At 41.5% G+C, this 13,413-nt stretch overlaps 1 protein-coding gene across 1 annotated transcript in view; it reads left to right on the top strand.

Annotated features, from left to right (window-relative positions):
* The window catches only part of PRSS12 (serine protease 12), a 94,264-nt gene that overhangs the window by 68,172 nt on the left and 12,679 nt on the right, over positions 1-13,413 (top strand). Inside the window, 2 exon segments of the mRNA XM_074228308.1 lie at positions 2,250-2,328; positions 3,587-3,709. Coding sequence (XP_074084409.1) covers positions 2,250-2,328; positions 3,587-3,709 — 202 coding nt within the window.

The raw sequence follows: 13,413 nt of genomic DNA, 5'->3' as shown, positions 1-13,413 counted from the left end.
TATTTTCTATCTTCTGGGCTCCTTTGTTAAATGCTGGCTAGGCAGAAATAGAAGGATAACAACAACAACCACAAACAATAGTATCTACTATATTCCAGGTCCTGTTTTGAATACCAATACTACAGAGTTAGCAAAATCACAATTGCTAATCTTCCAGGATTCCCTTTCCAACTAGAAAGCTAGCTTGCAAACAACCTTATACATATAAGCTCTACAGTCACAGCACACTGGAGGTAATCTCTAAAGGAAGGGGAGCCTGGGAAAAACACTTACAAAAAAAGGCAGGATTTGTGTGGAATCATAAAGTTCTATCATAGATTTAGAGCCGGATGGAACTTTGGAGGTCACATAATCTTTTCATTTTGAAGTTTGAGGAAACAGAGGCTTAGCGAGGTCATACAGGTAGGAAGGAGCAGAGCCAAAATGTAAAGTCCAAATCTGAGATCACAGAATTATAGATTCAGGGTCATAAAAATCCTTGGATGTCATGTCCCCTACCTCTTTCACTTTACAAATGGGGAAACTGAGGCCCAGTGAGACAAAGAGACCTGCCCAACATTGCCTGGGTAATAACTATCATTTATATGTCCATGTTACCCATTGGATAACAAGTTAGGAAATGACAGAGTCAGGTCTCAAACCTGACTTCCCTGACTTCCAATTCAGGGCTCTTTTTTTCCCAAACTGTGACCTCCCTCCTAGGTAGAAAGCTGCCAGATTTATCTCTCTGTCTAGTCCTAGTTTCTCTCTTCCCACATCCCCTCTGCTTGTTGGAGGTTTGCAGCTGGCCTTGGAACCCATCATGTCCAGAACTGAACTCATCATCTGGCCTAACTTAAAACTGCCCTTCTCCCAAACCTCTCTCCTCATGAGGGCCTCCCAGTCCTCCTTGCCATCAAGTGACTCCCACCTGTCCCTTCCTCCCCCAGCCATCTTGTTGCCAAATTTAGTTGATGCTTTCTGAAGTAGTTGTTGATTCTTTTCTTGAATTCTTGTAATTAGTACATTTCAGGCCCTAATCCTCCCTCCCTAAATTGTTTTTCCTGCCTTCATTATCTCTCCTTTCATCCTTCCAGCTGCTGCCAGATCATTCCCATAAGGCCTAGGCCTGACCTTGCCAATCCCCTGCTTTCAAATCTTCAGTAGTCCCCGCTCTTGCCTGAAGTATAAAATACAAACTTCTCACCTGATATTTAAGGCCTACTCCAGTGTGACTCTTAACTTATCTTTCTAGACTTAGTCCAAGTTATTTCCCTTTGCAAATTCTATATGTCAATCAAATTGGACAACTTAACTTCTTCCCAAATCCATCATTTCATCTACCTCAAGGATCTGAGAGATAGGCAAGTGCCCAAGGTGTAGAAGCCTAAGAATCCATCTTCAGTACTTACTCCCTGTGTGACCTTGGGCAGCTCACTTAACCTCCAATGGGCTTCTTCTTCTTCTTCCTCCTCAGTAGACTGAGAAGATTAGCTTCAATGATCTTTAAAGACCCTTCCAGTTCAAGAGTGCTAATGTTGCAACACAAGTGAAAGTCCTCCTTCCCCTCTGCTTAGACTCTCAGAATCCTGAAGAAGGCTCAGGTTGAAGGTGAATCTCTGGAAGCTTTTTCTGGTCCTCCCCACTCTTGGAGCTCCTTTTCTCCCTCCTCAAATGACCTTGTGCTCTTTATATCATTTCCATCCTCTTCTTCCTCCCTACCACCTGTAGGTCTACCATGAGACCTTATACATAGTTGGTGCATAATAACAGATTGAAATTGAATTGAATGATCACTTACTCATTTCCACTGAATCACTAATAAAACTTCTCTCCTGGCTTCTCCAACTTCAGGCTGTACCCACTTCAATCAGTCCATGTTCTGATACTCCCCAATAAAAGCCTTTCTTTGCTCAGGATCTCTGACCTCAAAGTCAGTATTTTTTCTCTTGAAAGAACCCAAGAAGGGGAAGGTATTACTAAAAGGAACACATTGGGCAGAGCAGGTGTTTTACTTAGTCTCCCCAGGGTTGGGCAAGACATGAAAAAGAGGAGAGGAGGAGAAAGCAGAGTAGGAGGCTAGGAGACACAAAAAGCACCTTGACTGATTTAGAAAAATGAACTTTAGATAAGTGGTGGAATTATTTTTTTTCAAGGAAAGACACACTCCAATTTGTAGTTTTAAATGAGTGGGAGCATGCATGTCCCTAGCTTTTGGGACTTCTGAGTAGTAATATGAGAGTTTAATGAATGGCTTACTTCTACTCTAGATTCCCTTTCATCTGTTTGTGGTCTGAGGTTACTCCACCGAAGGCAGAAGAGGATCATTGGTGGGAAAAACTCTTTACGGTAAAATGATACTCAACAGAGGAATTGTCCCTAGGTGCCAATTTAAAAAAAATACTCTCCTAGGTTTTCACATAGCCATCATCTCTACACTTAGAGTCTATTCTACATTAGCCATTGATGATTAATAAACTATGTGATTCTTGGCTTCCTCCATCAGAAAGTGCTGGGACCTTGGGCTCACTGGGGTTCACCCTTGTCAGTGCTGGTTTCTTTTCCTCTTGGAAAGTTGACATGGCTAGACAATATATTTTATCTGACATCCCAGAATCAAGTCCACTAAGTTTGACAAAACCAGTATTTATATTGATCTCAGGGCAATACTGTGTTTAACCAAAGTATTCTTGACAACAGTTTGTGAAGTCATATTTTGTCAGATCAAGGATTGGAAGGGACTTCAAAGACTGTCTTGGTCCATTCCTCATTTTACAGATTTGAAAACTGAGACCTAGGGAGGTGAATGACTTGCTTGAAGTTACACAGGGAGCAAGCATCAGAGGTAAACCCCTGATCCTTTGGCTCTAGAGTCAATGTTCTTTTTCCTTAACTATGCTCTCTGCCTAGGATAGAAAGAGGGATTGTGATCTGAATCAGTGAAGGGACTATTCACCCCATTGGGTGGACTTCATATTTAGGTGTGGTATGTGCTTCAATAATGAATAATGCAAAGGTATCCTGGCCCTATGATCATGGACTAGCTCCTTCCTTTCTGGAATCCTCAGTCCACTCTCTGTGATATGAGGATGACAATCTTTTCCTCCAGACCTCATGGGGCTGCTCTGAGGAAAAGACTTGGTAAAGAGGAATGTTCACAGAAATAGATGCCCTTTGAATAAGAAATGTGAGTAGTTCATTTTCCTTGCAATGAGAGAGCCCTGTCTTCTATCGGATTGCTTATTCAGGTTTAGGCAAGGGGTACAAAGTAGAGAAAGATCAACTTTGTAAAATATGATGAAACTTGAGAGAGGATTAAATGTGTTTTCAAGTCGGCTCGAGGAAGCTGAGAGTTCAGGAGACTGTAAACAGATCTCGGGGGTTGCTAATGGGTGGCATTCTCAGGTTGGCAATGACGAGGGGATTAAGTAATGTTCCAACCTCCATGCTCCAACCACAGGGCCAGACACCTCCAAAACATTCCAGTCACTTGACTCTTGGACTTGGTCCTGAGAGAACTCGTCCCTCCACTCCAGCCCCTTTTCCCCTTCTGTATGATTTGGTAAATGACAGAGATACAGCAATGTGTGGCATCTCTGCTCCTCAGGGGCGGCTGGCCCTGGCAGGTGGCCCTGCGGCTGAAGCTATCTCATGGGGACCGCAGACTTCTTTGTGGGGCCACGCTCATTAGCAGCTGCTGGGTGCTTACTGCAGCCCATTGCTTCAAGAGGTAAGTGTCCCATGATATAACTAACAAAACAACAACAATACTAACAATAGAGTAGAATGAGCAGAGGACCATGGACAATGACTTCAAAAGTAGAAGTGGATATAATACCCCAAAGAAACAAAACTTTGATTAATTATAATAATTTTGGAGGCCTTCCTCCTCTTGGCTTCGTGATGGAGGCTAATAGTCCAAAGTTGTCACACAATTAGTTGTTTTTGCTTATTTTGTTTTCTAGGAAATGAGTATATAAGGTTATTAACAAAAGCTTCAATAAACATTTAACATAGAAATGATGAGTAGTAATGAATATCATCTTACTGTTTACAAGGCACCTTTCAAACATCTTACTTGAGCTACAAGTAAGCTACAACTTGAGTTGCAAGTTCAACAGGCATTAAATCTCCGTTCTACAGAAAAGGAAGCTGAAGCACTCAGAGGATCAGTGACCTACCCATGGAGTTCTGGAGGCAAAGTCTGAACCTCCAGATACCCCTTGGCCATGCTGCCTCCAGTGATTTACCACTCTCCAGGGTATGAGAAAGTGAGGTGGTATCTAGTTAGAGGCCCCTGGATCCATGGTCATGGTGCTGTGGTGAGAGGGAGAGTTCAGCCTCAGGAAGAGGCAAGAAGAGGGAAGAGGAGGCTGCTAAGGATACACCTGGCCAGGACTGGGGTCTGTTGGGAAATAAAAATGAACAGGAATGGGTGACTTATTGGTTGCGTAGGCAACGAGCAAGAGGGAACATTCAGAGATACCTTCTCTTCAAAAAGGGATGGAAGGTGGGCAGCTAGGTGGCTCAGTGGATACAGCACCTGCCCTGGAGTCAGGAGGACCTGAGTTCAAATCCAGTCTCAGACATTTAATAATTGCCTAGCTGGGTGACCTTGGGCAAGTCACTTAACCCCATTGCCCTGCAAAAAACAACAAAAACAAAAGGGATGGAAGGCACCATGATAACCATAGAGAGAAGTAGGTATTTTAACAGAGAAGCAAAAATTCAGAAGACAAGATCTAAGAAGAGATCCCACAGGATAGGTCACTTTAGAAATCTGTATGAAAATAAACCAACTCTGGGTCACAGAGTTCATGAGAGATCCAAATGCAAAAACATCTCCATGTCAAGTCCCCACTCCCTATTCAGTAAACTCTAGAGGCTCCCTATCACTTCCAGGGTCCCATATAAAATTCTCTGACTAGTTATTAAATCCCTTCCCAATTTTTTGGCCTTCCCTCCCTCCCTCCCTCTGCAGTCTTCTTACACCTTACTCTTCTTGCTCTCATTCATCTCTTGACTCCATAGGTGTCTTCCAGATCTCCTCATGCTTGCCCCCAGCTTCCTTGTCTTCCTTCCAGTCTTTTGCTTTTCCCAGTCCCCCTCCATTCTAGTGCATTCCCTTTGAAATGACTTCCAGTTGATCTTCTCCATTTCAGTGTGGTACATGACTGTTTGCATGTTGTCTCCCCCATTAGACTGTGAGCTCAGAGAGATCATGGAGCTTTTGACTTTCTTATATCCACAGATATAAGATATATATCTACATTTATATAGATATATAGTTTATATCCCTGCAGAGTCATACAGAAGATATTTAATGTGCTTATTTATTTGACTTGAAGAGGTAAATTAAAATTTATAGTTCTCTCATTGAGACTTGATTTGAGTCTCAAGACTAGAATTTCTAGAGAATGAATATTATATTTAAAAAGGAACAGGGTTGATTTATAAAAGAGTAGGTGGAAAGAGAGTCAAAAGACTATGAGGAATTTCAGGAATCTAGGAGAGAAACATGATGGAATACATTTGGGGGAGGATCAGTGGAGGGAGACAAAAATGAGTTTGCTCTGGGAGATTGCACTAAACTACTTGGAAAGGATGAGCAAATAAACAAGAGATTCTGGAGACAGATCATAAACCTGACATAGAGGGATGATATGTGGCTCATGGAAGCCTTGGTTTTTTCAACAGCTGTGAGAGCTCTCTTTGCCCAAAGTTCAATAGCAAATCAACTTTTAATTTTCCTTAATAATAGAATTCTTCAAAAGATGGAGAAGGGAACAAAGGGAACTTCTTGTTTGAACCTGATGATACAAAATGACCCAGTGACTGAAGCAGAAAAAATGGGCATTTCCCCTATAGAGAAATGATGCCCAAGCCCCATCACCATTCCTTTGAGATACAGAAGGCGGGGAAAACCAATTAAGAGTGTGAGCTATACCTGAGGACTATGGAGAGCATATTTTTAAGGACTCAAGGGAAGAAGAGAGGATCCAATGGCTGAAAAGTTGACAGGAGAATTCAGTTTGGGAGGGATAGGTAACTCAAGAACAAAATGAGACATTTACAGACAATGAAACCAAAGGCATGAAATTGAGAATGAATATATAATTCTTGAGAGAATAGTATCAGAGATGATGAAACTCAGGAAAGCTAGGTACAACAAAATTTTTTAATAAAAGCTATGCTGGGGGGCAGATAAGTGGCTCAGTGGATAGAGCACTGGCCTGGAGTCAGGAGGACCTGAGTTCAAATCCAGCCTCAGACACTTATTAATTGCTTAGTTGTGTAACCCTGGGCAAGTCACTTAACTCCATTACCTTAAATTTAAAAAAAGATTTTAAAAAGTAAGATAAAAGCTATGCTGGAGAAAGATCTGAGATACTGGGTCAACAGCTTGGGGTGTATAACATAATAATAGATGAACAAGAGTATGCAAAATCAATTCAATTTTGCAAGAGTTCCTTCAGTTTCCTCTGCCAAAGAAAAAGACTTTTAGATTGGGAAAAATCAAAGATAATGTGTTTAATAAGGAATTGAAACCTAGCTACCTATGGTGAGTTTGTTTCAAAGACCAGACCAACTATATCCAGGGTTACTGAAGGAATTGATGGAAGGGATATCTGAGCAATCACAATCAAGGATCTTGAGATTCTATAGAATGAGAGAGGTGTAATGGGACTTAGGAAGGAGAAATTTTCCAATGTCTAAAAAAGGGAAGAATCTATAAACCAGAGAACAGTAAACTTTACTTTTATTTCCAGCAAAATGTTAGATTATTAAATTATTAATAACCTATTTAAAAGAGTTAATTATAGATTATTAATTTAATGTCAAATTAATATAGGGGATAATTGATGTACATTTAGAAAAGGAAACAGCAGCAATAGCATTATAACTTTATTCAAAGTAATTTCACTTTAATTTTTTGTCAGAGTTGTTAGACTAGTAAGTTCTGGAGAATTTTGTGAATTGAGTCTCCCTAGATTTCAACAAAGCATCTGAACAAATTTCTGTTATGTTTGTTGGAGACGAGGGCAAGATGACAATAGAGTTAAATGGATTTGGAAACAGCTGAATGACCAGACTCAGAGAGCAGTGGGGTTGATGTTATCTTGGAAGTAAGGCTCTAATGCTTCAAGGATCTTTCTTTGATGTTGTGTTATTTAAGATTTTTATTGGATGAAGATATATAGGAAGTATTTGTGAAATCTACAGGTGAATAAGCCTGGGGAGAGATTAATATAATGCATGAGAGAACCAAGATACAAATGATCTGGCTGGGTCAGAATAATAAGTCAATTTTAAAATTAGAAGTTTAATCACTGATTCATATTTGCTCATTGCTATTACACTCCTAATACACCAATAGAGCATTTGCCATTTCACTGAGATGGGTAATTTCTCCACAAAAGCACATCATTGAGTTCAGAATTGGAATGGACTTCCAGCCTGCTCATTCTACAAAATGAGGAAAAAATGAGGCCCAGAAAGGGGATGTGGCTCCAAGCCTAGCTCTCTTGGCCCTTGTAGCAAGGCCACCCCTGGAGTGTGCACATTCTTAAGTGGCGACATGAATTCCATGGCACATGTCCTGGTCGTCTTCAGTGTTAGTGAGATTGAACGCCATAGCCGGGGTACACAGATGGGAAGCCTTTCCAGGGCTGGCCAAGCCTTGCCACCAAGCTTCCTGTCACCTTCATGTTGGAGGCCAACTCTATTGGATACATCAGGTATGCATAGGTCTTCCTAATGTCAATTAGGATAAATGTCAGAATGACTCTTTTAAATTCTGGAGATGATTAAAGGACCAATTGGAAAGAAGACAAGCAAGATTATAATCGGTAAAAAGTTTATGGGTCTTTAAATAGACTACAAGACTCTTTTAATAAACTCTGAGGAAAGGAAGATTGTTCCTGAGATATGTCCCACTGGCTTGAAGCTGGTCTCAGATTTCATGTGACTTCCCGTTTTGTAATTTCTAAGGAGTTAGGTTAACACCTATTAGGAATAGGAAATTTGTAATAGTCATAAGATAAGCTACCCATGAAAAGTGAGCCCAGGATTGAGTTTTCTTGGGTAGTACAGGCTCAGGGCTCACTCAGGGCTCACTCTCCCAACTTCTACTCCCATTGAATGGTCCAGGGTCCTAGAGTCTACTTCTCTCCTCAAGGTTCTAGGGGAAACCTGGAAGAATTGAGGGTAGTTTGCTCAAGAATTCCCCCAATGGTATGCTCCCCATTGCTTATCAGCCAAATTGAATTTTTTTTCTACAGACAGCTAGTTTTTAAGGTGCTATAGTAAGAACAATTATTATAAACCATCCCCCCACCCAGATGAGTTTTGATCCTCCATGGGACTAAAGTAATTCTCTATGGTCAAATTCTTCTTTATCTGTTGTTTACTCATTTCCTCAGCCCAAGATAGCACTTTCAAGGCTTTGGGGTTTTTTTCGTGGTGGACACCCCACTGGGACCTTTATTCCTCCAAGGTCTTATGCTCTCTTGCCTGTGCTTTGATATGTAGATGCCCCTGGAGCTATAAGGAGGTATCCTGCTTGGCTACTTAGTATGGAAACCCAAATTGCAACCTGGATCTGAGTGTAGGCAAACAGCAGACTCCTACTCTGAGGGAGAGCAGAGAAATCTCTGCAGTCTTCCCTGACCCCTTACCATCTCTGGGGGTGCAGGCTGCTTTATCCAGATTCTCGCTGCAGATTCTGCAGCTGGTGCTCCTCACTCCACACTCATTCTGGTATAGCAGAGTTCTCTCCCCACCCCTTTGAGCTGTTGCCAGTGATCACTGGGCTGGGTTGTGCTGGACTGTGCTGCAGACATGGCTTTTTTCCCAACCCCCGGTCCTGGTGAAACACATCTTTCCCACAGAACTTCTAAGTTATCTTGGACTGGAAAAATATATCACTCAGTCTTTCTGTGGGTTCTGCCACTCTAAATTTTGACTAGAGTCATAATTTGTTGGTTTTTGGAGTTTGGGGTGGGACAAGGAGTTCCTGGGAAATGATGCCTTCATGCCACCATCTTGAATTGCCCCCCCCCAATGGGGACCCATTTTCCCACAAGGATATTTGGAATTCAAGTGAGCTCAAGCTTAGAGAATACATGTGACAGAAGGGAAATTCATAGTTCTTAGTTGCTGGAAGACCTTTTTCCCTTTTGTGAAGTCTTCACAAAGTTTCCATTAGTTATATAGTGGTGTCTTTTCTTTTTCAGAGGTTTTTTTTTAATTTTTGCCAATGTAGGCAAGATTAGCATACTAAATTGCCATCTCACTTAACCAAAACAGTTAATTCAACAGATATTCATTTGTGTGGCAGGTAGTTATTTAAAATACGCAGGGATTACAACCAAAATAATTTGGTTTTCTTAAACTCATTAAGTCAATTGCACTGAAGTCACAGTAACATTAGCCAAATATAAAATTGGTTTTTCACTCATCACTCTACTTGAAAGCAAAAGGCAAGTTAGTTATAGATTCTCTCCTTTGACCCTCTCCTTCCCAGTAGATTTCCCTTGCACAAGCTGGGATGGACCAACCACATCTCTAGACCACTAGTCATTGCTGGACTCTGAATTGACTCAGTCCCACAGGGCAGGACTGATTCTTCTCCATCAACCATAAGATATTTTTCCATGTCGTGTCATACACATTTGACCAGGACTTCTAAAGCATTTTATTTCTCCTTCAGTGGATTGTTCCCAACTAATTTATATTTTCGAACCATTGACTCAATAGCTATATCCAGGCTTGATCTGCATCTCACTCATTCCTCTGATTGACTGATCCAGTTGAAAAGTCTTTGTCCCATATGTTCTTGGGGATTGGATTATGAAAGTCTTCTGAACCCCGAGGCATGGAAATGCCCTACTCTTTCTCTTTCTCTCTCTATTTTTTTTTTTGCAAGGTAATGGGGTTAAGTGACTTGCCCAAGGCTACACAGCTAAGTAAGTTTTAAGTGTCTGAGGCCAGATTTGAATTCAAGTCCTCCTGACTCCAGGGCCAGTGCTCTATCCACTGTGCCATCTAACTGTTCCAAGCCCTTTTCTTGTCATGGCAATAAGCACCTACTAGGGGCCTCCCTAAATGGTCTTCCTGATTCAGCAGTAATCACCAGTGGATAGAGCACTGAGCTTGGAATCAGGAAGATTCTTCCTGAGTTCAAATCTGGTCTCAGATATTTACAGGCTGGGCAAGTTATTTCACCCTGTTGGCCTCAGTTTCCTCATCTATAAACTAAACTGGAGAAGAAAGAATAGTGAACCATTCCAATATGCTTACCAAGAAAATCCCAAGTGGGGATCACAGAGGCAGACATGACTGAAAAATAAACAACAACAAAAAATATTTGCAAAGTGATTGAAATAGGTGCTATTTTTATCCTGCTATTAAAGATGAAAAAACTGAGAAAGGTTAAGTAATTTTCTTAGGGACACACAGCTACCAAGTGTCTGAAGTATGATTTGAACTCAGGTCTACCCAGTCCAGTGTTCTTTCCACTGTGTATCATCTGCCTCATCAGTCTAAGATCTCAGCATGGGAGAGGCAGCCGTCAACGACAGCCAATTTTAGGAGGAGTCTTGGATTGAGGGATCAGATGATCTGGTTTGATCCTAGGTTCAAACACCTCCTCTCTGGATGGATGGATGGACTCACCTCCCTGTTCTGGCCCTCAGTTATCTCCTTTGTACAGTGATGATGCATATAGTTCCAACTCTTCTAATTCTGTAAAAGAGGCATTTTACAACTTGCCATTTGGGGCTGTCACTGCATTTTGTAAATGAGGAAATTTTATCTTTTCTCTTTTGATTTGCTTAACTGAGGCTGCCAGCCAGGATGGCCCTCTGTAAAGAAAGTACCCAGTGCCACCAACAGTGCTACAGAGATCCTTCTAGGCTCTGGGACCCACAGCTAGAAGGAACCCATTTTACAGAGGAAGAAACTAAGTGCTGGAGAAGTCACAAGACCCAACTTGAATCCAGTCCTTCCTAACTCTACAGTCAACAGGGCTGGTAGCTGATGGCTTTGCCATCAGTTAAATTAGAGAAACCAATTTCACCTTGATTTAAATAGGAAAGACAACCCATACTTTCCCCAGTTGGGAGGAGGAGCCCTCTGCTGGGGTTGTGGCCAGTTACCCAATAGCCTACATTTTCTCTACTCTCTCAGGCCACTGGGCTTGATGTCTCATCTCTTCCCCTTCTCCAAACTTCTATCCTTGTGAAAATGGAATGATTACCATGGTGATGGAGGCATCTTATTTTGTTCCCTTCTTCTGGTCCCCCATCTGCTGGCCAGAGAGAACCAAATGCTGCCATAGCTACGGACTTCAAGCCTCCAAACCTTCCTCTCCTTTGCTCGCCCAGTCAAGCCCCTAAGAAATGTTGATCCTGATCACATGCAGGTTCTGTCCCCCTCCTCATTTAAGTCAGTATAACTTCATATTTAGCAGAATTTTGAAACGCCTTTGCAACTCTGGAGCCTGGCGGATTCCCGTGGCCTGGGTGCTGTCAGTGGGGTACCAGAGAAAATGAACACACAGAGACCAGTAAAAATGCTTGCATTGGAAATCCTCAAGATTTATATCTATTTTAGTCCCAGACCCAAGGAATAAGTAACAGGGATACTGACTTTTCCAAGGTTGCTGGGTCAGCTGTTCCCTTGCCAAAGTCTGTATGGAAATGTCAGACAACTTTTGGTATCTCCAGGGCTTAACCTCCAATAGAGAAGCTTTTTTTTCAATCATTCATTCATTTGCTCATTCCTTTAAACAAAGGAATCAGAGTCAAAGAATGAGCAACTCAAACTTGCCATATTTGTTTTAGGGACATTTTTGACTTTGACAAACAAAGGCTATTAAAATAGCGGCAGGACAACGAGAGAGTCTCATAAATAACACAGCAGGAAGGAATCTTTTGCAAGCCTCCTTCAGAACTCCCAGACACAGTAATAAAGACTTTAAACACTAACTTGACTAACAGTTTAGTAATCTCAATCAGAATGTGGTCCTTTTAGTATGTAGCACATCCCTCGGGGTCGCTGACACCAGACAAATTTTTGGCCAGCAGCCCCATCTAATCTAGTATCATGCCCTTTGAATTCCAAGTAGGACGTTTGTTCCATTTATAATCTCATTACACAGAGGAATGGGTTTGGCAAGTTGGCTGTGATGAACTGAGATCCACAGAACATGCAAGGGAAAAGAAACTTCATTTTGATAAAATGTGGACAACAAAATATTTTGTATTTAAGACATTGTTCCTTCCCTTCAGATTGTAAATCTAGATTTATGTGTAGAATGAGAGGGGGAAAGAAGAGAGTTGTATTCATATAGTAGGTGGTTCAGTAGATAGAGCTCTGGGTCTTGAGTCAGAAAGACTTGTGTTCAAATCCACCCTTAGATACTTACTAGTTGCTTGACCTTGAGTAAGCCACTTAACTTTTGTTTGTCAGGGCATCTTCATCTATTAGGGAAAAAAGAAATTGGAAGAATACCACCTATCTCCCAGGTTTTTGTGAGGATAAAATGAGATTATAAAGCACTTTGCAAACTTTAAAGAATGTGATCAGTGTTAACTATTATACTCTTCAACACCTTAGGAAATAGCCTGCCATTGGTAGAATAGCCACTCCTGGACACAGCTGCCACTCATTTGCAAACTTTGGGAGTGACTCAGAAGGAGGTAGATGCATTGTGGGGTCAGAGATGACCCCGTACCAGACGATGAGTGCCATTGGGCCTTTATGATTGGGTTTCTGTAGAAAAGCCTTCATGGAGGTTCTTATGTTTTCATAGGCATGATCCAGGAGATTTTCTTGGGGTGAGAAAGCTCCCTCTACCACATTGGTCTGCTATTCTGCCCAGGGCTGGGCCAGAGGGTCAGTGGTAGGCCTGGAACTCAGGTCTTCTGGCCTCCAGGACCATTTCTCTATCAAAGGCCTGCAGGAAACCTTTACTTTTTTTTCTTTTATTAAATATTTTATTTGAGTTTTACAATTTTTTCCCCAATCTTACTTCCCTCCCTCCACCCCCCACAGAAAGCAATTTGTCAGTCTTTACTTTGTTTCCATGTTGTACATTGATCCAAATTGAGTGTGATGACAGAGAAATCATATCCTTAAGGAAGGAACAAAAAAGTATAAGAGATACAAGATCAGACAATAAGATATCTGGGGTTTTTCCTAAATTAAAGGGAACAGTCCTTGAACTTTGTTCAAACTCCACGGTTCTTTATCTGGATAAATATGGTATTCTCCATCACAGACAGCCCAAAATTGTCCCTGGTTTTTGCACTGATGGAACGAGAAAGTCCATCAAGGTTGAACATCACTCCCATGTTGCTGTTAGGATGTACAGTGGTTTTTCTGGTTCTGCTCATCTCACTCAGCATCAGTTCATGCAAATCCCTCCAG

This window comes from Macrotis lagotis, chromosome 3, assembly GCF_037893015.1.
Source record: "Macrotis lagotis isolate mMagLag1 chromosome 3, bilby.v1.9.chrom.fasta, whole genome shotgun sequence".
NCBI lineage: Eukaryota > Metazoa > Chordata > Mammalia > Peramelemorphia > Peramelidae > Macrotis > Macrotis lagotis.
The sequence above is the reverse complement of the archived record's forward strand: the minus strand, read 5'-3'. Positions and strand labels throughout refer to the sequence as shown.